The 26,906-nt window shown below is 37.6% G+C and overlaps 1 protein-coding gene across 3 annotated transcripts; it reads left to right on the top strand.

Moving 5' to 3' along the window:
- The first annotated feature begins 1,137 nt into the window (after window positions 1-1,137).
- LOC115929581 (seipin-like) lies at window positions 1,138-20,577 on the top strand. 3 transcript variants are annotated; one of them, XM_030999050.1, is made up of 8 exons: window positions 1,138-1,540; window positions 6,619-6,703; window positions 7,744-7,819; window positions 16,146-16,213; window positions 17,062-17,196; window positions 17,626-17,723; window positions 18,827-19,047; window positions 19,794-20,577. In XM_030999050.1, the coding sequence occupies exons 1-8, from the start codon at window positions 1,332-1,334 to the stop codon at window positions 20,309-20,311; spliced, it is 1,410 nt and encodes a 469-aa protein (XP_030854910.1). In that variant the 5' UTR covers window positions 1,138-1,331; the 3' UTR covers window positions 20,312-20,577. The 3 variants fall into 3 exon arrangements, with proteins under 3 accessions (XP_030854910.1, XP_030854912.1, XP_030854911.1); XM_030999052.1 differs by lacking the exon at window positions 1,138-1,540 and adding an exon at window positions 6,027-6,112; XM_030999051.1 differs by lacking the exon at window positions 1,138-1,540 and adding an exon at window positions 6,035-6,107.
- Window positions 20,578-26,906: the final 6,329 nt, after the last annotated feature.

Raw genomic sequence — 26,906 nt, 5'->3', positions numbered from 1 at the left:
CTAACTAACAATGAAAATCTATTTCAGATACATGTACATCAAAGAAAAGGTACTCATACACAAGATTTTGAACTCAATGTTTTTATTCCTGAGGCAAAGTTTTACTTTGATGTAATATACAAAATGGAGTATAATAAACAATATATTCTCCTTTGATTTAAATACAGGGATTGTTTACAGTTTGTACAGTTAGCGAATCAAGCACTCACACACTCTCTCTCTCTCTCTCTCTCTATCTTTGTCTTGGTCTTGTTTTATTAGCTGTACAAACCAATTCCATATCTCATTGGATACATTGCTTTGGTATTCATCAAAAATGCATAATGCTTAAATGTGTGTGTTTTATTTATATGTTTATCATATGACTTCAAACAAGTAAAATTCTGATTAAACAAAAACAATACGTTTTAATCCTTTTTGAGTTTTCTTCAAAGTTTTAATTTTGTTTTTCTATGATTCTTAGATTTTTCTTTTATTAAAGTCATATCCTGAGGTATACTACTTGGGATTCATCCATATAGTTTTGCTTGAAATACTTTTCGAAATGACACAGTAGAAGATGATATGAAGAGAAGGAGGAAGAGATAGCAATAGAGAGATGCATAATCAGAGATAGAGAATGGAAAGAAAAGAATGAGAGACAGAGAGAGGAGGGTTGGCAAGATTTAGACGGATAGAGAGGGAGAGAAAGAAATAAAGAGTATTAATAGCAAAAAAATAGACTTAAACTGCTGAAAAGGGTTTTAGAAAGTTAAACCTAATTATTTCCTTGCTAATTTATATAAATAATACATATTTTTTTAATTCATAGTGCATTTAATACATAGAGATATAATTATTAAGTATATATCTCTATGGTTTTATATCAAGAAATATATGTTAATAAAAAAGTAAATGTTCAAATTAAAATGAGAATTTCTCTTTTTATTATGTTAACAAAGGGCAGTAGATATATTCTTTCTCTTTTCTAACTATCATAGAAATTTCTTTTTCACACTCATCTCGATTCCATCAGTTTTATATCTCATAATCTATCGGAAGATATGCCTGATCATATGGAAAGAAAATTCATGGAGGTAAGGGGTTAAGATGGCATGTGAACATTTCTGCCCAAATCGATATTGAGAAGCGCCATCTCCGTCTCTCGACAAACAACAATCATCTTTTAGCTTCCGACAAACGGTATGACTTGCCCGAAAAGTCGGCTATTACAGGTCACTTTTAACCAAAACTAGAATATGTATTTACAACTGAGGAATCAAGAATAAATCTACTGTAAATTATTGAGCACACGAAGTTGATACCGCATTTGTAGCTGAACTGTGGGCAAAATGGTCGCTTCCGTTCGACGAGCTTGGAGACGGGCGCAGAGTATATCATCGCACTGGGTGGTTTGGGCCCGGAACACTGCGGTGAAGGTCGTGCTGCTCACCGCTCTAACGACTTTTCAGCTGTGGCTGGCATTCTTCTTGTATGGGACTTTTTATTATGCTTACATGCCAACAGAATTGCATACAAAACCAGTTTATCTTGATTATGGGTAAGCAAGTGTTTCTCTTGATAATTATATAAGATTTAAATAATGTATGGAAAGTATATAAACGCAGTAGCAAAGTCAAAGAAGTTTGTAATCGTATGAATATAAATTGAAAAAATGATGGTGTTTTACTTTTAACAAAAGCAAATCTGCAAATCAGTAAGTTCAGAATTCAGTGGTTAAATTAAAGTCGGACCACGTGGAACTTTAGCTTACTTTTAGTGCATGCGCATAACCTTCATCTGATCTCGACGAATTGCAGCCTCATTTTACTAAATTGGCGCCGACGAGCCCTTCTTATTGCTATTGCCTATTCACTATTCAATTGGCTATCGCTGGCTTCACTCAATCTTATAAGATATTGGTGCGAGGAGAAAGCTTGCGATTTTCTGTTTGATCTGATACCAAAATGCTGAAAAACCGTATCGAATAGATCTAGAAGGTTTGACTAAAATATGATTTTTGTAACAGATCAAACAGAAAATTGCAAGCTTTCTCCTCGCACCAATATCTTTTATAACATTGAGTGAATGGCAGCCAGCGATAGCCAATCAGAAGGGCACTTGTAGGCGCCAATGTAGGAAAATGAGGCTGAGACTAGATCATTGTAATGCGCATGCGCTAGAATCGGCTAGCTGTAAGCTAAAGTTCTACCTGTACAGTGGCTTCAGAAGTTCAGAGTGCGCTAGTGCCAAGAGGACTGTTCTTTCTTCTTCTCATGAAAAGCACTTTGAAATTGGTCAAGAAATTAATATAAAATGTGAGATTTAGCTATTGGAGTGGTAGCGATAAATTTGCTTACCTTCCACATGTTCCAGATGATAATTAGTGAAGGTGCTATTGATATTACAAAAACGCTGACCTCTTAAGGGACTTTGCGATGTTAGTTGCAGGCAGAAATGCGAAGACACAAGGTAAAAATTATAAAAAAATGTTTTTGCCGATTAGATACTCACTTTACAATAATAGTGGTAATCGCTCTTCTCTACAAGCAAAAAAAAAAGGGTCATTAACATTTTGCGGGCATGTTTTTATTTATTTATAAATTCTACTAAGTACTGCCTCGCCCTCTCTCACAATGCGTATTTATGCCTAGACCAAAGGTTTAAAGCCCCACTGCACTACTTATAGCTACTTGTGCCCTCTATTTAGCAGACAATGCCTAATCGGTGACCATTGGTCCCCCATGATCCTCCTTTTCTTATGTTAATTGAGAGCTGATTTGATGAGATAACGACCTGTCAGTGACCTTGCCGGGTGGTCTAATCCCTCCTGTAAACTAGTGCAGATGGGCTTTAAATCTTTGATGTCAACAGTTGTTCAAATGGGGATATGACAATAATTAGAAATTCATTAAATACATTTTGACTCAACTTGATTGAAACTCAAAGCATTCCTCAGGCAGGGGGATATGAAATTGTTCTAAACTCTAAAGGGCTACTGAGCTGACCCCTCCAGGGAAGGGAGCTTGGAAAGTTGAGAGAAGCAACTCACCCCCCCCCCCCCCCCCAATAAAAAAGCCCACTGGTTTACAATTTCCACTTCTCTTAAATGCAAGGCCAGATTGAACCAAACTTGGTAGGGATCATTCTTAGGCAAAGGTGATTGAAAAACAATTAAAATGGGGTACATATCCCCAAGGGGGGCCTGGGGCAGCTCCCCAAAAAGTTTCCCGGTGGCAGTACATGAACATTTGTTTTTATGCCTCCGTTACGAAGTAGCCGGAGGCATTATGTTTTCGGGTTGTCCGTCCGTACGTACGTCCGTACGTCCCGTTCTCGTGATCGCGTTATCTGAAGAACCGATTGATGGATTCCTGCCAAACTTTGGTCATGTATGTATCTTGCAAAGCCGATGAACTGATTAGATTTTGGGGTCACGAGGTAAAAGGTCAAAGGTCACAGGGCTCATTATGTATGCAAAAACAGCTCGTGATCGCGTTATCTGAAGAACCGATTGATGGATTCCTGCCAAACTTAGGTCATGTATGTATCTTGCAGAGCCGATGAACTGATTAGATTTTGGGGTCACGAGGTCAAAGGTCAAAGGTCACAGGGCTCATTATGTATGCTGAAACAGCTTGTGATCGCGTTATCTCAAGAACCGATTGATGGATTCCTGCCAAACTTAGGTCATGTATGTTACTTGCAGAGCCGATGAACTGATTAAATTTTGGGGTCATGAGGTCAAGGTCAAAGGTCATGCGGCTCATTATGCATGCAAAAATAGCTTGTGATCACATTATCATTAGAACAGATTGATGGATTCCTCCCAAACTTAGATCATGTATGTATCTTGCAGAGCCAATGAACTGAGTAGATTCTTGGGTCATGAGGTCAAAGGTCAAAGGACATGGGCTCATTATGTATGCAAAAATAGCTTGTGAACGCATTCTCATTAGAACTGACAGATGGATTACTATTTAACTCGGGACATCTTGCAGAGCCAATGAACTGAGTAGATGTTAGGGTCATGTGGTCAAAGATCAAAGGGTCATATATGTATATGAGAAATTGCTTGTAATCACAATATTCTGAGAACCTGTTAATGGATTACAATTGAACTTGAATTTGAACAATTTCTTCTGTTTTGGTTTGTAAAATTGCTCTATGACGGAGGCATCATTTCGACTGCGCGCAGTCGAAGTTCCATCTAGTTTCTTCTTGAAAACCCATGGCTGGATTCTAAACAAAATTTGTAGGAATCGCCATGGGGTACCTGCCTCCAAAGGGGACTCGGGGCAGCCCTCAATATCTACCATCCAAACAGCAATCATTTTTATGTGCAGAAGACCTGAATTTGTATGAATGGGCAACGTGCCCCTGCAGGCTACTTTGAAGTAGCACCTCTGAATTGCCCTATACTGTTCCAATAAATCCTATGTTCCTGGTGCAAAGAAGATGGGAGCTAATGTGAGGCCCCTTCTTTCATCTGCTCAGGCCCCCCCCCCCTCCTCTCCGAGAACGGACGGACCCCATGCGTGTTACCAAAATGTCCGGCTCGTAACAAAAGAAAAAGGTCGACCCGTATTGACTTTACACACCGAACTTTTGCTGAAAAGGGGGGGGGGGGGGGTGCTGAAAAAGGCTGGTATAACAAAAGAAAAAGGTTGACCCGTATTGACTTTACACACCAGACTTTTGCTGAAAAGGGGGGGTCGCTTGGAACACGCATATATATGCATACCCTAAATAACACTGAGTGGGGGGGGGGGGGGGGGGGCTGGGATTCATGAGCAGATTAAGGTCATTGGAGACCCAATCGTGAAATACACAGAGACAAAATACTGGATACGTGCTCATGAAAGTTATGTAATCATTATTCATTTATGCACAAGCAGTGCACTCCATGAGACCATGATACACAGGTGGAAGAATTCTTTGAAAAGGGGAAAACAAGGCCTATTTACATTTTGTAGGTGGCACCTCCCACTATGAATATGACTGACAAAGAAAGCGGACAAAATATACAGTTCCTCAGGTAGACAAAGGAACATCCCTTCACTGCTATTATGTAAAAAGGTGAATATGCATGTGACACCTGTTCTACACATTTTTTACATAATAGCAGTGAAGGGATGTTCCTTTGTCTCCCTGAGGAACTGTATATTTTGTCCGCTTTCTTTGTCAGTCATATTCATAGTGTCCATCGCTATAGGAGTGATTATTTCAAAGTGTACAGAGTGGGACCTCTTCATGTTTTGAAGATCTGTGGATATTCGGGGTGACTTAGGACATTTTACTAACAGTGAACTGGTCTATTTAGAGAGTGTCAAATCCCTGATGTTAGTTGCAGTTATGTTGTGGAATGTTTTTACAAATAGGCTCAACAACACCCCCCCCCCCCCCCCAAAAAAAAAAAAAAAAAAAAAAAAAAAAAAAAATAGGTCTACAGTATAATGAATTCAGCTCCATAATATTCTGTCCTACTTAACATTCAATTAAAAGAAAACTTATCTGCCATTTTGATGTACCTGGTATGACAATCACCTGTTATTGTATTCAATAGCAAGAATGGAGATTACATACATTAGTTGTTGCTAGATGGGGGGACAAGCATTAAAGCTTGTCTTACATAATGACCATTAAAATACAATTATCTGTAACAGGTGAATAGTTTGTCACTAGGCCTAGAGCTACATTCCTCTCATGATTGAATTTTTTAATTGAATCATAGAGTACAAACACAATTCTTTGCATTTTTGAACAAAGAGAGGTCAACCGGTAGTGTCAATGGGGAATTCTCATTATTAGGTCACTTTGTTTTTTAAGATTGGAATTCCTCACAGTAGCCTCTTATATATTACAGTACCGGTACCTAATAGAAGGGATTATAGCCTTAAAAACCTGTAACTTTCACAAATTCCATCCATGAATAGGAGTCTAGTGCCTGCATAATAATGGCTCCTGTAGTTTAAACTTTAGGCTTTATGTCTAGTGCAGCTGATTAAAATATTTCACTAAATTACATGTACAATTTGCGTAAGTACTATGAAGGGGGTAGTCTGTGACTGCATGTGCATGTAGGCCTGTATGTACATCATCTATGTACTGGTGTACAGGAGGGTGTGGTAAGGTGGGAGTTTAGTTTAGAAATTGAAACATTATCAGCCTTAATATCTTTTTGACTATGTATGTGTAAGTCAAACTTGTCTTTGTTGCCACCTTTCTGTAAATCCCTACCATCTCTGTTGTCATTTAGACTTATTTTTGTCACATTTCTCAAGAAGGTTTTTTAACACCTACAAAAAGAAGTGCCTCAAGTCCTCATACAATGACCACTACCTGCAATCCCTTCATCCCTCCTCAGATACATGAAGGAAAAGTTGGGAAACAGTAATTTTAAGAATGTATGTATATTTACTTTTGAAAAATTATAAATTACTTCATCACTCCACTGTGGACATGACCATGTCAAATGTATCTTCAAATCCAAATATGTAGTGTGCAACCCAAAGTTACAGTCTTGGTTGAAAGATGAATCATTGCAATTTTTAACTGAGAATAATTTGTTTGCACTTTCATTGTTTGCTTTCTTTGTCATCGTTTGTTATCTTACAAAATTTGTTTCTTGTTTTACAGTTTATGCGATCGTTTTGATGGAAGTGAAGCATGCCCTTTCCCTCAGACCAACATCAGTCTAGTAAAACATCCAGGTCAAGAAAGGGTAAGTTCAATAATAACTCTGTTACATAACATTCCTCATGAACATTACATTGGCATTCTCCTGTTCAAATTGACCTGTATTCTGAATGTCATTTGTTGAGAGTTAGAAGGGTGTAAGTCTGTTTGAACAAAATATTGTTCAATGAAATTGAAGTGGTTTTAATAGTAAAATTTAATGATGGCCAGTGGCCGAACAGCAAAATCTCTTGCAGAGAAACGATACGGAAAATCTTAAAAAGGGGCTCGAAACTATAAAGCTGGATACAGATTTTGTGTGAGAGTATTGTGCATGCATTGCAATAGTACTATGCATAGTATGATATTGATAATAGTAGGAATGTTCAACTACCAATGTTTTGGCAAGTTGAACAGATGAGTAAGGTGGAATAACCATTTAAGTCAGGATGCCCTTCTTGATCACAGCAGATAGGGAATTGGCTGCCCATTTGTAAGAATGAAAAACCGTATCAGACTTTATACATCTATTCACACAAATCTCAAAAGTGAACATTTCTTTATTAATTTGTATTTTATTTTAGACGAGAATCTCCACCAGAGATTGAATAGCGAAATCACGTTCCTGGAGCTTTCACTGGAATGACCAGAATGACATCTTTCATGATTTAATTAATTTTTTTAAAACTAGAGCTCTCTTTTAGATTTCCAGACCTCAAATCAGGCCTTGCTCCTGTGTTTGTTTGTTTGATTGTTGATTTGATTGACGAAACTTGTACGAGTACATATAAGATTGCATGATTCACATTTTGCAGTGCGCACCTATTGTTTGAAGCCGTAGGCAGGGCTCAATACTAACGAGTGCCCGGGACACGTACATGTAGATGCCCAAAATACAATTCCGGGCCCCCCAAATTTTGAAAATCTCACATAGAGATTGTGTACATATACATGTAGACTCTAAGAGATTCAATCCAGACCCATTTGAGAAAAAGGTTAAGTGTGGAGCCCTGCCATACTGTACTTGTTGGTGATTACCAGCAGAGTGTTGTATGATTGATAATATCATATCTTTGTTTGTTACAGTTATTCATGCCAGGTCAGAAGTATCATGTGAGATTGGATATGGATATGCCTCAGTCTCCTGTCAATGAAAACCTAGGTGAGTTGATAAGATAGATAGATAGCTGGCACCATCTTTGTATGTGATTAAAGGTGATGTAGAAACAATATTTTGTATTTCATTCAATTGTATTTTTTTAGGTCAACCAAAGAGGATTTATTCTTTCATGAAACAAAACTGGAAAGAGTGCCCAGGGTGTCCAATTTTTTGGGCGCACTAGGGCTCATATTCATAAAACTTTACTAAGTATATTTCGTTGACGACTAGTCACTATTCACAATTAATTTTGTACGGTTTTATGAATATGGGCCCTGAACTCGACTGATCAGCAGCTCCATATTTATTCACTTGCAGATAAATTCAGTTCTCCATTATTACATTATTGTACCAGCACTGTGAGTCAGCTAGCAAATTATGAGTTAATTGTGATTTACCGATCTGAATTTGAGCTCATCCAGTCATAATAAGCCAGGAGGATGTTCACATGTAGATCTAATTTCTTTTTGTTTGTAATAGTACAATTGACTCAGTAGGAGTATTTGCATACAATATGATATCATAAAGTAATGTTTATTCAACCGACTAATAGATCATACTCTCTGATAAGTACAGGTAGTGTGAAGGTGACTTTGAGGATGGGTAAGATAATTAGTTTTTCTTAAATGATATTCCTTTCCGCTGAATATCATACAGTTGTATATATTTTAGAGGATTATTTATGCATTCTAGAAATTATCGTTCCCTTAGAAATACATATAGTGAATGCTTTAAGGTTTTTCTGTTCAGTTGAATAAAGTTGCCACAAATACAAGGAAATTTTTTATGTCTACACTGTACAGGATGGTGTATACAGAATGTACAAGGTACTTCATATATATAATTCTACCTCTATGAATTGAATGAGACTATTTATGTTTTTCTCAGTGTAAAGTACAATGTATTTAAAGATGATTTTTCGTTCTTGCTCGCACCAGAGTGACAAAACTACGATTTCCAAACTAATGATCATTTTCACTGTGCTCACTTTTGAATAGAAGCCAAGATATTTTACAACAGCAAATGAAGTTGAACCAATTTGATTAAGTCAATATGAATACTATATAGTAGAGTGCAGTGTGGCTTATTGTAGCAGTGCACAGATCTTCTGTATGTTGTGTTCATTAAATTATAGATTTTATTGGGTTTACGTATTGGCAATCATCAATTTTAATAACAGTAAAAATGAAATACAGGTTCCCTTTAAAAATGATTGCTTATCATTTTTACCTGAAATCCAAAACCATTTTGAATGTGTACCTTCAGAAATCTTATCCTTATGCTAACAATACTATGAAAGGATAATGAATGGGTGAGATAATGGAAGGTCTCCAAATGTTGCAAATAGATCAAATGGATGTTGTACAACATACATGTACATGTACAAGCTATGTGTAACCTCCACAGAGTGAAATACTTGGTGTCATGACTCGTGCTTATTCACTTCACCTAGACGCCTACCTGTATTTTTCTTTTACTAATGTGTTAATCAGGATCCTAATACACCATGCACATGATATGCAGTTCTGTTAATTTTGTAAAATGGGAAGGAAAACTGAATGGCTTTCTCTTAAATCCACAGAAGGAAGTTGAGTGAGAAATGTCATTGTCTACCTTTGTGGATAGTATAATCAGATCTTAAATGTATTACTCTTTGATATTGCTTATAATTCAAAATTGCTTAAAAATGATATCCCTTAAAAAGAGTTAACTCACTAAGGATTGTAGACCCATAGGTGTAAGTGTTAGAGTAGATTACAGTATGAACAGATGGTTCATTTCCTTTGCTGAGGATACAGACAAGATTTGTGATAGGGAATAATTCTTTTACAGATGACTACAAAAGATGGTTTGATGATTAAATCAGGGGAAATGTATCTTTATTGAACATATTTTTCAGAGATATGTTTCAGTGTTACTCTGTAGGTTCAATAGAACATATTTGTATAACATTTTCCCCCATGAAGAATGATTTCAAAGGCATGTGTACATGCATGCAGCAGGGTAGTTACACATCATTTTCAGAAGGGGGTGGCACAATTTGAAGAAAAAAAATTAAAAGGCGCAAATAAAGCTTATATTCTTGTTGGTGCTGAATCTCATGACCACCCCATCCCCCCCCCCCCCCTCAATGGGGGAGAAAATAAAGATAGGTGGATTTTATTTTGTTTTCTAACAATTATACACACAATTAATTGCATTAGAGAGAAGAGGGTGGGGATAGGCCAGCATCCCCATCTACCAGTATTTACAAGTACCAAAGAACAAGTCTTTCCTATATGAATGTTACAGATGTATCAGATTTTTGTGTTTAGGTGTACAGTGTAGGTTATCATTACATTTTGTTGCATACTGTATTTTTTGTGCATTTTCTATCAGGATAATCTAAGTTGCAAGATGCCACTAATTTGTTGATAATTATGCACCTCTACTGTACTTCTGGTGTAGCATATGATACACTATATGTGGAAGGTTCTGAAAGGCACCTTCAAATTCCCAAATATACATTGTATAGGTTTATGCTTATGATTGCTTTTTAATGATCCTGCCAGACATCAAATAAAAATAATCTCTCTTCAAGGGCAATAAAGAGTCTGGCTTGCAAACGCAAATAATCTAGGCACATGTACCCTATTTGCATTTATGCAAAGATGAGACATGCTGGTTATTCCAGAGGCTAAATCATGATAGAAACAAATGGGGATGTTTGCACAGAATTCATGATTAAAGATAGCACCTCTTGAATAAAAGCAATGGGCTTTAGTCCTTCCTGTTTCATCTGCTTTGAATTTTATTTGTGGCTCTTGTCAAATTCATTTCAATTCAAAATATACATGATGCATTCAAATTTATTTACGTTTGCCTAGCAACAAAATATTGCATCCACCTGTACCAGGTACTGTATATCAATAGCCGTACTCAGAACGCAAATTGCATATATTATCTGTTGCTAGGTGGGACAAACATGAAAGTTTGTCTGGCCTACTAACATGAAATTGCATTATGATAATATGATTACTGAATTAGAATTACTTGTAACAGTTGATTGAATGTAGCATCTGATAGTGGACCATTGAATTTGAATGAATACAATATACATTAAGTGTGTCCAGTTGCATGCAAACATTTCATTGAAGATCTTTGCATGTAACATTCTGATGCTTACAGTTTCATAGAATTGTTCACACATTCTTTCCTTTTCTCTTTATGCCTCTTTATCATTGTGTTGTTATAATGAGAGAGGATGTGTGTGCTGAAAGCTGGATCAAAATCCATGTAATCCACCACTAGAACTTGGCTTTTTGGATACAAATTTGCTTTATTCTTCATTATTGACACCAGATGCAACTATATGGGCAATTATTTTGTTCATTCTATGTATTTTGGAGAGTTTTCTTGGAGAATACATTTTGATATGCAGGCATGCCACTGGAGTGAATACCATTTCAGTCCCACTTGTGCATTTCTATGCGAGCAGTAACTTCACTACTTTTTTAGTTTGGTGTTCTCAACAAACACGATTGTGGACTGGACCTTACTACAAGATAACATCAATATCATCAGGAGTGATAAGTGTTGCTACTATCTTTGTTTCAATCAAAATCATGATTCATGCTGTTGGATGTTTTTGAGATTTTGAGTGCTTTTTCAGCCCTTGCTTTGACCTTGAAATTGAGTGAATAGGCCAGGTCTTGTATCTGTACAACATTACTTAACTGGACTGAGTGAACTTTGAATTTTTTCTGTACATAACTGTATTCAACGTGAGATGGCTACCCGCAAAGGAAACAAACCACCTTCTACTACTACTAGAATCAGACAAACTAGAGGAAGTGTGAACTTAGATGAAAAGCAGTCGACAAGCGCATCCACATCAAAAGATGATAAATGCTGTGGCTCATGTAGACTGATCGTTTTGTCTGATGATTATGCCATTGAATGTGAGTTGTGTAATTTCTGGTTCCACTGCACATGTCAAAATGTCTCAAGCAAATTATATGATATAGTCAATGAGGAACCAGAATCTGTCCACTGGTATTGTCACATCTGCAACGGAACAGCACGGAGTATGCTAAATGCAATGGCACAGCTCCAGACCCAGCAAGCAAATTTACAGAAGGAGGTAGAAGACATGAAAAGGGTGATGCAGGATTACAGAGAAGAAAGTGTAGACACCTTCCATCAAATGACAACAAAGTTGGAGGAGGTGAAGAATGGTATGATCAATGCAGAAGGTGCAGCCAATTCTTTTCAGCCTGAAGCTGTTCACATTGAGCTAAACAAACTGGTGAAAGAGAAATTTGATGAAATGGAAGAAAAGGAAAAGAGAAAGGGCAACCTTATACTCTTTGGAATTCCGGAGTCTACCAGTATCGAATCTGGCACACGAAAGGCAGATGATGAGAAAAGGTTTCGAGATATGATCGGAAGTAAGCTTACCAATGATAAGATAGAGATCAAGGCATTGTATCGACTTGGGAAGAAAGACGGCGAAAGACCAAGACCATTGAAAGCAGTTTTGAACAACCAGTCCATCAGAGATGAGGTATTAAAGACGTTTAGAGATGGAGGCTTGAATCTTATAGAATATCAGGAGAGATCGGTACAGATATCTAGAGATCGTACTAAGGCAGAAAGGGAAGAGTACAGGAAACTACGTGAAGAGTTGAAGTATCGATTGGAGAATGGAGAGGAAAACTTGGTCATTCGAAATGGAGTGATCAAGACGAAACAGTCTTTTCGCCACCCAGGCGAAGAGTCTGGATAGAAAACAGAATTCATCAAGTCACAAGGGCACCTACACAAGCACCACTAGCACCACCAGCACTGGCCACAACACCTTCTGCAGCAACATCACAGTCACAGGAGAAAGGTGCAAAAAACTTAAAGATAGTGAGGGGGGTTATCACAAAGGTGAAGCCTCCCGCAGACCAAGGACCATAACGAAGCAAACCATCACATGCACAAATGTACATAGAGCACCCTTAAAGCACTACACACATTTGGAAGAACCAAGAACTTTGATGGAAAGCCACCACGAAGAGGATCATCCAAATTATTCTGATATAACAGCACAAGAGACACATGGTAGCAAAGAAGCAGGTATAAATGTGTATAAACTGAGTACTAAGAGATCAGAATTAAGATGTAGTCTAGAGGAACCAACCACTTTGGAGGAAAGCCACCACAAAGAGGTCTCATCAAATGTTTTCAATACTAAACAAAAAGAACAATTAAGACGAAATGCAGGCCTGAAGAAATGCAACTCAAACAAAAGAAAAGGGAAAGTGAAAAACTACATAGATGAACAAGGACCTCTAACAGAAAGAAATGATGGAGGCACAACAAGTACCCACGATGACCTTAAGGATCAAGTGAAACAAGGAAAATTAAAGGATACTCACGCCAAATCCACAAATGCCAGGAAAAAGTTGATGTGCATCTTTACCAATGCACAAAGCATCACGAACAAAGTAAATGAACTGTCTGCCGTAATTGAAGCAGAAAAACCAGATCTGGTCAGTATAGTAGAAACCTGGTTGAATGACAAGACCACAAATGCAGAAATTCAAATGCCAGGATACCAAATCACAAGACTAGATAGACAAAGAGGAGCCCATGGAGGAATAATTTTATATGCAAGAGATGGCATTGAAGTGCAACCGAGAGAGAGCCAAACACTAGCTGAATATGACGAAGCACTATGGTGCGATATCTCAAGTAAGGATGCAGCCCTTGACTTACTTTTGGGCATAGTGTATAGGAGCCCAAACAATTCAAACGACCAAAATGACTGTCTGAATCGAGTTTTGATGCAATTAAATGATGAACATAAAGATATAATGATTGTCGGCGACTTCAACTACAGAGACATTGATTGGGAAAACATGCAAGCTGCTTCAAGCAAATCAGGTGCATTTCTAGAAGTTATACAGGACAATCTATGGTGTCAGCATGTGACTCAACCTACAAGGCTTGATTCAATTCTGGATCTTGTCATCACATCAAATCCTGACATGATCGATGAAGTGGAGGTTCTCGCACATCTTGGAACCAGTGATCATAACATGTTAAGATGGGAAACCAACTACTATGTCCAACCATGTGTACCTCAACCTAAGAGAGACTACAAAAATGCTGACTTTGATCAAATCAGAACAGAACTAAAAGAAATAGATTGGATAAAGGAACTTGAAAACCAGACGACTGATCAAATATGGAACACAATTGAAAGAAAGTTGAAGCAGTTAATGCATGATCATGTACCATTAAAAAGGCAATCTAGAAAGAAGAAAGCTATCTGGCTCACAAAAAGAACACAGAAAAGCATCCGTCGAAAGCATCGAGCTTGGAAAAGGTACAAATCAGATAAGACAACCAAGAACTTAGAGTACTACAAGAAATGCCAGAGGGACGCCAAACATGAAATAAAGACGGCAAAACGTGACTTCGAGAAGAAACTTGCTCAAAACATTAAAGAAGATTCGAAGAGCTTCTATGCATATGTTCGATCAAAACAAAAGGTCAGAGACACTGTAGGACCTCTTAAAAGAGAAAATGGAGAGTCAGTCCCATCAGGCCAACAAACGGCAAATATCTTAAATGAATACTTTGCAGCAGTCTTCACTGAAGAGGACCTAAATGTTCCCAATCCCCAGAATGTCTTCATAGGAACTAATGAAGAGATCCTTGCTGAGATAGAAATCACTGAAGATTGTGTGAAAAAGAAGCTTGAACACCTCGACCCATCCAAAGCAGCGGGTCCAGACGATATACCACCGGCCTTTCTAAGACCCCTGGCTGAAGAACTGAGTGTTCCATACACCATTTTGTTTGGAAAATCATTAAAGGAAGGACATGTACCAGAGGAATGGAGATCAGCCCATATAACTCCAATATTCAAGAAAGGGGCAAGATCTAAACCGGAGAACTACCGACCGATCAGCTTAACATCAGTCAGCTGTAAAGTACTAGAGAGCATTATCAAAGACAAAATAACTAACCACCTGAATAAATATGGTCTGATACAGGATACCCAGCATGGTTTTAGGAAAGGGAAATCTACAACTACCAACTTGCTAGAATACCTAGAAATCATCACCAAATCAGTAGACAATGGTACACCAGTAGATGTAGTATACCTTGACCTAGCAAAGGCCTTCGATACCGTCCCACACAAGAGACTAGTAACAAAGATCAAGGCCCATGGAATAGATGGTAACATATTACAGTGGATAACAGCCTGGCTCAACAGTCGCAAGCAGAAAGTCGTTACCCAGGGAGCCAAATCTAGCTGGAGACCTGTTACCAGCTCTGTAGTACAAGGATCAGTCCTGGGACCACTGTGCTTCTTGATATACATGAATGACCTCGAAATTGGGCTAACCGACAAATCAACAGTTAGCAAATTTGCTGATGACACCAAGCTAATCCATCCAGTGCAAATAGACAATGATAGAACAGACATGCAAAACTCCATCAACCACCTTCACAGATGGGCAAATACATGGCAGATGAGGTACAATGCAGACAAATGTGGAGTGATGCATTTTGGAACCCACAACCCACACTACACATACACAATGGGCAACTCCCAGCTGAAAGAAAGTACAGAAGAAAAAGATCTAGGGGTTCTAGTACACAAGTCCCTGAAAGTTGCCTCCCAGTGTGCTGCAGCAGCAAATAAAGGAAACAGGACACTAGGAATGATAAAACGCAACTTTACATTCAGGAGTAAGGAAGTGATCTTGAAACTATACAAGTCACTCGTCAGACCCCACCTAGATTACGCCATTCAGGCCTGGTGTCCTTACCTGGAAAAAGACAAAAAGAAGTTGGAAAAAGTTCAAGCAAGAGCCACAAAACTCATCCCAAGTATTCAACATCTACCATATGAAGAGAGACTAGCAAAACTGAAACTAACTACTTTGGAGAAAAGAAGAGAGAGAGGAGACCTACTGCAAACCTACAGGATAATGACGCAAATCGACAAATCCAACCCCGAGAATTATTTTCAGTTTGCTAACTATGAAAGAACAAGAGGCCATTCCATGAAGCTAGCCAAAACAAGAAGCCGCCTTGACATCAGGAAAAATTTCTATAGCCAGAGAGTTGTAAGCAATTGGAACAAGCTGCCACAAACTGCCATTGATGCTCCCACACTCTTAAGCTTCAAACAACAACTATCCAACCTGGGTTTTTAAATGGGTCCCATGGGACCCCCTTAACCCTGCCACACCACACTATCTACGGGATCTTTATCACCACGATGGCGAGGTGTGGACTTCAAGGTATATTCAAGGTATATCGTGTTCTATCTCTTTAACAGGAGTCTTCATGATCAAGATCCAAACATTTTCAAAATCTGGTGAAATTACTTCAAAATCATCTAGACCAGTAAGTTTGTATTTATTATTTCTTTATTGCAACCAAAACTTAAGGTTGGATTTGAAATAAAAATGAAAAAGAAATAGTTACATAACGATGGTAGAAATAATTTACAACAGTAAAAAAAAAAAAAAAAAAAAAAGGAAAAGAAGAAAATTGTAGAGTCTGATTCATGAATATATGAATAACAGTGTGCTACAATAAAATTATTACACAACACATTATCAAATGAGATATTTTAAGCACAAATCAGTAGAACTCCAATTATTGAAATATTCTTATGATCAGACAAAGTGACAGTAATAAGGAAACATGTACTTTCCAATTTTCTTGATTCAAGAACTCGAGCTTAATTCCATGAAATTGGAAGGTGTCTATGACCCCAGTTCAACTTAAATATTTTATTGCAGATAATTTCATGGAATGTGGCCCCTTTTTGAGAAAAATGGCTAGGGGTTAGCCCATAATGTTGGGCAAGAATTTGAACAGTTCCAAAAAGGCCTCTTTTCATCTGTAGAAGGTGTCTATGACCCCTGTTCATTCAAACTATGTTATTACAGATAATTCCATGGAATGTGGAAAAATGCCCTTTTTTGAGAAAAATGGCATTTTTGGCAAAAATTTGAACAGTTTGAAAAAGGCCTCTATTCATCTGTGGAAGGTGTCTATGAACGTTGTTCATCCAAAATATGTTATTGCAGATAATTTTATGACATGTGGAAAAATGGCAAGGGGTTAGCCCGTCAAAAATGCCCCTTTGTTTAATTGGGTGGTAGCTACATCATTACAGTTTAACAAATCATCCCTTACCAATGATCTGACTTAAGTATAATTCTGACCATTTTTCTGTTTTACAGGCCATGATACGATATCGCTCCCCTCTGCTCAAAATGATCAACGTTGTGTTTCTTGCACCACTCTATCTGACGGGATACACAGAAGAAAAACAGAATCTACAAGTAAACTTAATAGATGACTTTGTCGACAATGCTGTAAGTAATCAATTTTCAATCTGAATGGAATGGCTCAGTAGACAATAGATGGGGTCCTTGGGGATTTGTATTGCTTTATTTCTTTTCTGGTGTTTATTGCAAAAGAGAGCAGACATGAAAGATCTTTTGGTGAATGTGCATGGGTTTGTAGAAATATTAATTTTGCTGTAGACTATAATTGATTTCCATGAAAGGTACACAGATGTTTATTGTAGGCAAAAAGAATTTTCATTTGGGTTTAATAAAATTTGGAGTGGACTAAAAGATTATTATTATTATTATTATTATTACACTATATTTTTTGAGTCTTTTAACTTTGACTTATACTCACAGTTTATATTTAATTGTAATTCAGGAGGGAAATTTCAAATTGTTTGTATTATGAAATCTATTTTTATGTTTGTTGCTGTTGCTTTTATTGATTTGCAGTACAAACCTACTATCAAAATTGGACTGGAAGTGAGAGCCAAGAAAATTGAAACGTATGCTGCTGTACTCAAGGTCCATGCCCAGTTCACAGGATTACGGTAAGCTTTTTCGTTTTTCAAATTGTTTTTTAGATGCAACGCCATGACAGATATTAGAATGTGAAACATGTGTGATGTAGGCTACTAGGAAGTTTTTAAATTTCACCTTTTCATTGCCTATTTTGGTTAACCAGCTACCATATTTTTTTTTTTCCTGATCAGTGAGTTCAGCCTTGGTCAGTGTTATCTCTGCAAGTTCTTTTGCTTCCTGATGTTTTATCTTTTATTTACATTAATGACTATCATGTAATACCATTCTTGTTGTTTGTTTGTGCATTCAGAACACTTTTGATTGTGTTTCAAAAATCTTTAGTCTACATTATTTAGAAATCATTTAATTTCTACCACCCCTTTGTTCATTGTTTTACCTTGGTGCATAACACAGTCAAGAGAGTAGGTTGGGCATTTATTGTAACTATGTCCCTCAGAGCAGTCAATATTTGTATACTGTGCCTCTCATAGCAGTCAATATTAAGGATATATTGACTGCTTTGAGAGGCATAGTGGTTTCTATAGGGTCAAGGGAAACTCACAACCTGCTATGACCCCAAGGCGCTTGCGCCGCGGGGTCATAGCAGGTTGTGAGTTTCCCGAGACCCTATAGAAACAACTATGCCTTGAATATTAAAAGCAGTCAATATATATTTTATATACCGAAACAAAAAACCCCAGTATTTTGCTATCGAGACTACTACACAAAATGGCGATCGGTCGTCTGCGCTGCGTGGATTGGTAGATTCGTCGCCTGAATGCAGCGACCAAAATTGAATTGCACTCAAACACCGTTAACGGTATTGCGCATCGGTCATCGCACAAAAGAAACTTATACGGTAACACGTAAACCAAAATGGGGATCGCAGCAAAATGACGTCACGTTTCACAGCCATGGAAAAAGTGCTATGAAAAATGGATATAAACCGGTAGAGCCGGGAAAAATGACTATGAATTTCAATTAGCGGGCATGGTTAAGAACATGACTGTATTTTCAACCAATCAGAAGACAGGATTAGTAAAGAATCTTAAAATGAGGTATATAATCTATACTATGCCCCTCAGAGCTATCAATCTTTGAATAATGTTAGATTTTCTATTTGGTTTACCAGGTACCTCATGTTTTACTGGCCTGTGAGCTCAGTCGTGGTCAGCGTCATCTCTAACTTCTGCTTCTTGACGGTGCTGACGATGATGATGTGGCAGCAGTGCGTGGGTTACCTGATAGATGACCCTAGTCTAGAGGAGAGAGAGGTACCCACCACCTCAACGGTGCTCAGCTATGAAGAGAGACGAAGGATGGCCAGGCAGAGTATGGGACAAGAAAGATCAGGTGGGTTACATAGTGTGCGAGTTGAAAAAAAGAACACAATTCTTTACATGCCTTGTTTCATGATAGAGTTGAAAATATGAAGGAACATGAGTTGCCAAACAAAAATGGTACCAAAAGAAGCAGGTAGAGTTTGTCTTCTTGACCCCGTTTCATTGATCCAAATCAATCGGAAGTCAATCGTGAGTCAATCGTAAGTCTTCCAATCAATCGAAAGTTTGCAGTCTCCTTTCTCTTTTGTACATTAGTTGCGAATGATATCAACTCTTCATAAGATGGGGCCCATGTCAAAATATGTGATATCCACCATTCAGTCTTGTGGTCAATTTCTAAACAAATGGAATTCCTAACTTCATCCCTCGAGACAACCGTATACCTATTGCTCTAACCCCAGCCCTTAATCTTATATATAAATTAATTGCAACACCACTCTAACCTGGTATCTAAGCTTGGAGACTTGGAGCAAACGTTAGATCAAATGCCTGGCAGTCAAAATTCAGCCAAGCTCCTGTTCATGTTGGTTGGATAAAGCTTGAGAGTATGCTGTAGATTGAAATTACACAGAACGTCCAAATATTATTTTCTATTGATCAGTTGAAAAGAGTGCTGCCCATTAACCCTGTACTTTTTTTTCTCAAGTAAATTGTCAGGGCGTATATAGTAGGTATGTATGTTGTGACTATTGTATTCTTGCAATATTAAATGAATTTGCTTGGGACTGATAATCTACATTATTTGTAATTATGCAGCACTATTCCGGAATCGTCCACCCCACGTGACCATCATCGATCCATTAGACCCTGCACCTCATCATGCTCAAATCACTCCATCCACATCCACCACCAGCCAGCAGCCAGGACCCTCCTCCCACCGCCCAGCCTCCTCCTCCGGTAGTAAGAGCCCCCAGAGGAACGTCCGTAAGAGGGCATCAAGAACACCTGATGGGGGCCTTGCTCAAGATGAAGGCGGAGCTCTACCAGAAGCACCCAGCTCGGGGATCAGCAGCGACAACAGTGACTCCAATCAGAAGGGAGGGATCAAGCACAAGGTGGAAACACTCAAAGGCGATGATAGTTTATCAAGTTACTCGGATGACACCACGAGCGACGATCCACCCCCAGGGTTGGAGGATAATAAGGATGAGGTTTATTATAAGAAGGACGAGGAGGAGGAGAATATAGATGAAGTTGCAGACTTAAATGAAAATGTGGCTAGTCCACAACCAACCTCAGGGATACTAAGGAATCGCAATTTCAAAACATCTTAACACCTTTTACTATTGATAGATTTAGGAACATTCTTGTGCTTGTGTGAGTGAGGTAGAATATTAAGATTAGGTCCGAGCCATCACAGTTTCCTTTAAATCGTGGCCCAATGGCTGAGAGCCGGTCAGGCCCCGATGCAGTACAGACTTTGTATTGAATCTGAACCCACCTAAAACTTGGCTTGAGGAGGTGAGAAAGATGGCTAAAATTTCACTTTTCATACAAAAGTCAAATTTTGATAAAAAAAGATAATAGTATTCTTTCATTTAAATTTAAACAGTCCATTTTGCTTCAAAAAGTAGTGAACTTCTCTAAATTTTTCTTCTCAAACATGTAGGTTATCACGAATACAAACGTGAACACATGACCCAAAAATGTCTGAGAAATTTACTTTGTTGGAAGCAAAATATGACTCCAATGTCAGATAGTTCTGAATTGAAAGAATACTAATACTTTTTTATAGAATGAATTGTGGCATAAAATTACACCTAGTGTGAAAGTAACATATATCAAAAAGTGATATTTTAGTGATCTTTCTAACCCACAAAATGTTTGGGTAAGTACAAAGAGAACGCAAAATCTATACTGTTGTCTTACATGTGGAGATCAGTGCACCGGATGAGAGAAATCAGTTTTGTAACCAAAATGACTCGGGCCTACTTTAGATGAAATGACATGTCTGTCTTTTTAGCTGAAGAAGTGTCATGTGTGATGGACTGAATATCAGTATGCATTGGAGAGAAGAGAACAGTCGATCTTGTGATGTTTTTAACCAAAATGTAGCTGCTGCGTTTGAAGAAGGACAAAAACAGTATTGGGGTCTCATGGTTGGTATCTTATGCAATACAGCGCACAGTTTTATTCTAAAAGTTTCTGAAATTTGTTAGTAGTAGTACTGAAATCAGTATATCTCAATTATAGCTGTTGCTATTAAAGATCAGTGTGGCTAGTTGAATTCATTGCTTGCCATACCACTGCTCCATGAAATGAAGAAGTGAAGGATTGCATTGGATTACTAGGCAATGAATTGTGGATGATATGTTGGCGATAAAGTAAGAGGTGAAGAATGCAGCTAGTTGGTTGTCAAACATGGTTTATAAGGAGAGGGGGATCCTGTGATGGGATTGCAACATAAATTAATTACTCTGTGGTATATGGGCCACTCTTGTGTGCAGTCATGTGTGCCCCCTTCTGTTCAACATGGATATGAAGTCAAATTCTCACTTTATAGTATTTTTGGTTTATTGCTAAATGAGGCATAAATTATCTTACATGATAATGAACTTTGCAAAGAGGGTAACTTCTTTCGCATCAAAAAGAAGCTGTTCTTGGTCCTAACACATTCTTAGTTGGGATGTGCGACTCCACTTGTGCACAAAAGGGCAAGGAGATACACAGGAGTGACTAGTCTGATATGTCAAAGGGTCATGGAGGAGGATAGGATTTAATGTTATAAATATTGTTGATATTTCATACCAAAGAAAGGTTGTTGTGATGTTGGACCAATCCAGCCTACCGAAAATGTCACCAGTTTTTTAGTTCTCTGTTGCTCTTTGTACGCTTTCATTTTTAATTGCCTCTCCACCCAGGTTTAGTGCAGCGGGTACCTAAGCTAGGGTTACAATACATTTACAAATGTTTGATATGATTATGCTATGTTCGTTGTACTTTGGTATTAAAGTGTTAGGTTAGGAGCTTTGTTGCTTTACTGTAATCGAATAACAAACTTAAATTAAGATATATTGAAAGTTCAAATTTACTCTCTCAAAAAAACACAAAGGTGACTAATGAGTAGATGTGTATGCTTTACTTTCAATAAAATACTGGGTGAATTTTTTAGAGGTTGATTTTATACCTTCTTAGGTTTGTTTTTAAAGGCACATGTTTATATATACATGTAGTTATGATTTTAATACTTTTGTGTATGAATGCTTATTATTTTACCTAAACCAGTGTGTGATTGTAAAAAAATGTTTTTCTAGTTTCATGGCTTGTTATCTAGGCCTACTGCCTATTACGTCACACAAAAATGTGGAGAGAATGAATGTAAAAATATATGCACTAGATTGTGTTTATATGTTATGACCTGCTTTGGCAAATTGTTCTGGGTCATGCTATATGTCTGTATTATAAGATGATGACGTGGATCCTAATCAAATGATTGGTTGAGAGCGTACACGTTACCAGGCATTTATTTTGCCCAACACGTAATAAAACCTCATTTTGTTTGGGTATTAGTAAAATTACCCACACTCGGTACCTTTAAAACAGTCCAAAGGTACCTTGTGTAGGTAGTTCTTACTAATGCCCTCACTGCTGTGTATTATTTGTTTATTACTGTATTTGTGAGAAAAATAGACATTAATGGAGAGTAGATATTTTGGAGTATTGGCTGAGAAAACAATTGAATATTAATATATATGACATGAATTTTTTTTAAATCAAGCATTGTGTGCAATGAATATTGAGCAAATTGTCCCTCAAAAATCTAGGTAGCAGCATTGCATAAAGTACATTAGAAAGTGAAATTCCAGCCTTTTATTGAAATTTCTTGCCATATACTTTATTTTATGTTGGTCTTTGTACCAAGAAACATTTTCGCACCAATTCCTGCAAATGTGGAAATAATATTTGGGCAAGAACTTACAGTACGTCCCAGAACTTAATGACACATATTTGTAAAAAATTAGATCCTCCTGTTTCAAAGAAAACAAGAATTATCAATGTTTTATCATAATTAATTAATTCATCTCATATTACATACACTGTAAGTGATTAAAAACAATTTGAAGAAAAGGTACCAAAAAGTCTTTCAGCGAATGGTATTTGAATTTCAAAGAGAAAATCATATTTCCAGCCCTTTCATATGAGCCAGGAATAACAAAGTTCTGTTAAAAGTAATGCTTGCATTTCCATAATTTTATTAAATGAGTACGTTTTCACTACCTGTCATAACAACAGACTTTGCTGTTAGGGCAGGCAGTGGAACGGATTCATTTAATCCAATGATTCATGTGTCGTATGAAAGGGCAGAAGATGAACTTTCTTCAAATTGTTTTAATAATTCGTTTTGTTAGAACGTACTGTGCGTCCCAGAAAAAATGAAACCAAGAATTATCGATGTTTTATCATAACTTAATTATAATTGATAAATGACACATATTTGGAAAGCTTAGATCCTCTTCTTTCATTTGATGCAACTCGTATGATGCATATTTCACGCATGAGTGATTAAAATCAATTTGAAGAGAGGAAACCAACAAATTATTTAGTTGACGGTATCTGAATTTCAAAGTTATTCCTTGCTCATTTTTCATGAATGAGGTGTCGTATGAAAGGATTAGAAACTGAAATTTCTCTTTGAAATTCAGATACTGTCCGCCAAATGATTTTTTTGGTTCTCTTCAAATTGCTTATAATCACTCATGCGTGATCTATGCATCATACAAGTTCAAATAAAAGAGGAGGATCTAAGCTTTACAAACATGTGTCATTTATTAATTATCGTGATTAAGTTATGATTAAACATCGCTAATTCTCAGTTTCGTTGGGACGCACTGTATAAATGAATTAATAAGAAAACAGTATTTATTTGGAATATCATTTTATTCACCATTTCAAGGAATCTGAACAATAAATTGCATATTATCTATTTCCAACCGCCTTCTGCCTCATTTACTTCGTCAAGCATGTTGACCCAGGAGTGTGACAATGTATGAAATTAGAAGAAGCAAGACATTGGAAAGGTATGATTGGAACCCCCAAAGGGCAAGCCAATGAAAAGCTCATATTGCAAAATTTAAACCTTCCAATTCAGAGGACTTTTAGCTAGATGCATTCTTTGTATCACAAGTTTACTGATATTTTTTTAAACTTGCCAAGAACCCAACTAGTCTAGTAGACGGTACCATATATGCACATGACCTGGAAAAGTTTAAGTACAATTTTGTTGATTCTCGTTCTAGATCTCTGCAACCTTGGGCATTTTTTATAACTAGCCTAATTAGCATAATCATCTAATTAGCATACATGCAATATGTATTATGTTGCTTATCTTAATCCAGGAAGCCCAAAAACATGGATAATACTTCTTAAGGGTTTTTCTTTGACAAGGAATTCATTTATAACACCAGTTTTTATTTTTAAGTAATGCAATTGTCATAGCATAATGAGCTTTAGCATATGTACAATGTCATTGTCAATCTAGAAAGCCTGAAAATGTTGCAATGCAACATTGTAAATCACGTTTTAAAGACAACACATTCATTCATGAGAAGATGTAGTATGATTAGCCGAATTAGCATTTATTGATACAGGTCTAGTTTTATCCGGAAAAATCTTGAATGACAATTTTAATGTGTATTTTTTTTTTAATGACAACCAATATTTATCTCAGAGGTCAATAATGTTGAATGGAAAAATAATAAGCCTCCTAGCATAATTAAACTAATTAGCTTATTAATCAGGCAATTGCCTAATGGCATTGTGAACCTCTGTTCATTTTTGATTTTTTTTTTGTTAAGCAAAATTAACAGTGTAGACAGAGACCAGTTAGTTATTAAAGATAGAAAGATATTGTTTGTGTCGACTGAAAGATGGTTATGGTGGCAAAGTGTATTTAGAATGTTCTTTTCTTCTTTGAGTTTAGGTATTGTGGACAGAGTTAAGAGTTTCAGTTATTGTTCCAGTTATCTAGACATATTGGTAATTTGCAATCTAACAGTGCTTAAACTCAGATGCATAGGTAATGAATTAACAAATTACAATCCTTGCCTATTCAATCTAACCACCGAATTGGTGAAGCCGATTTCATGAAGCCGGAGGAGTCCCTTATCCCATACTACGCAACCAACCACCTGACAAAATTCAGATAAGTGCATTCCACCTCAAGAACAGGGATACCAACCATCAACTATACCATCAGCTGGTATGGGAAAAGGATAAAGCACACTCACAACCAAGTCTACCTAGGTATCACACTAGATTGCTCCTTTACCTACAAGAACTACATTGCCAACACAAAGGGAAAAGTTGAAGCCCGCAATAGCATCCTCAAGAAGCTAGCCATCACCAACTGGGGAACTGATGCCAGAACATTCCGGATAACAACAACCCTTGCTTTCCTTCTCTGCTGCGGAGTATGAATCACCAGTATGGAGTAGGTCTGCTCATGCGCCCAAGATTGACCCAGCTCAAAATTCATCCTGCAGAGCAATCACTGGTTGCCTTTAGCCAACTAAAGTAGAAGACCTCTACCTGCTTTGCGGTATTGCCCCACCACACATCAGACGGTTGGTCGTGTCCCAGAAAGAATAGGACAAACAAGAAAACAATCCACTCCACTCACTCTTCGAACAACAGCCAGTGGGCAAGTGGCTCAAATCCAGACAGTTTCTTGAACACTGTAGAGCCCCTTAATACCAGCCCTCACAACTGTAGGATGACCTATTGTGGTCTAACCTCAACCCCAAGGAATCCCTCGTATCCGGCTCCAGCGAGACTTGGCCTTTTTGGGCTAAGCCTCAACCGCCTAAGAAGTGATTACGGATAATGCAGAAGTGGAGTTTCAAAGACGAACAAACAGCATGTGAATGCAGCCAGGAACAGAGAATGTAACACCTGCTAGTCTGCCCAATCCTGCCAGAGCCTGTGTGGACGGCACATATGTAGTGACTAGATAAGGCTGACAAACTGCCTCCTCATGTCCATAGATGTCATCATGCTGACTGTCAACGATAGATTGTTGATTTGGCTCCCTTTCGGAGGCATCCAATCTAATCAAGGATGGGCAGGACAGCACACAGTTCAAATTCAAATATTGGAGAGAGTTCCACGTGTTTGGCCTTCATCATCTTGACAGGACTGCTTACACTGGTGTGGAATTTTTCAGACAGGTTTGAGACGAATTTGGCCTTCATCTATCTGCCGATGCTAAGTGCTTCTTCAGCATTAATTTCAGGGAGGCAATTTGTCCTGTTACAATATTGAAAAAGCAGTCACCGCGGCCATTGAGAGGATGAGAATGCTGTCATCGTGAGAGATTGTCTTGCTCTGTGTACTGCAAGTGGGAGTCAGGAGTGAACTGTTGAAATCACAACAAGTCAGAAGATGGCGGAGATGATGAAGACATTAACAAAGACTCTCAAGACGAAGAAGAATTGGAGTGAATTCCACTTTGCAACCAATGTTCCGCTGAGGTTAGATTAAATAGGCTAGGATTGTAACTTTGTAATTCATTACCTATGCATCTGAGTATAAGCACTGTTAGATTGCAAAGTACCAATATGTCTAGATTACTGAAACAATAACTGAAACTCTTAATTCTGTCCCCAATACCTAAATTCAAAAATGAAAAAGAAAAGAACATTCTAAATATACTTTGCCACCATAACCATCTTTCAGTCGACCCAAACCATTTCTCTCCATCTTTAATAACTTCCTGGCCTCTGTCATGACTATTTATTCTGCTCTTACCACTGGTACAGTGGGAAATTAAAAATGAATACCTATGTATTTTGTCTTGTCGGACAGAAATCCACAAGGGCATTAGGCAATTACCGGATTAAATATGCTAATTAGGGTTAATTATGCTAGTAA

The sequence above is a fragment of the Strongylocentrotus purpuratus genome, unplaced genomic scaffold (genome assembly GCF_000002235.5).
Source record: "Strongylocentrotus purpuratus isolate Spur 01 unplaced genomic scaffold, Spur_5.0 spur5_scaffold_5, whole genome shotgun sequence".
NCBI classification, from domain to species: Eukaryota; Metazoa; Echinodermata; class Echinoidea; order Camarodonta; family Strongylocentrotidae; genus Strongylocentrotus; species Strongylocentrotus purpuratus.
The sequence above is the reverse complement of the archived record's forward strand: the minus strand, read 5'-3'. Positions and strand labels throughout refer to the sequence as shown.

Excerpts from the sequence above, each read along its gene's own strand:
- LOC115929581 (XM_030999050.1), top strand. The coding sequence starts at position 1,332 with ATGGTCGCTTCCGTTCGACGAGCTTGGAGACGGGCGCAGAGTATATCA. Across the intron at positions 7,820-16,145 it reads TCCTGTCAATGAAAACCTAG|GAGTCTTCATGATCAAGATC; the intron begins GTGAGTTGATAA and ends TCTCTTTAACAG. Across the intron at positions 16,214-17,061 it reads CTTCAAAATCATCTAGACCA|GCCATGATACGATATCGCTC; the intron begins GTAAGTTTGTAT and ends TCTGTTTTACAG.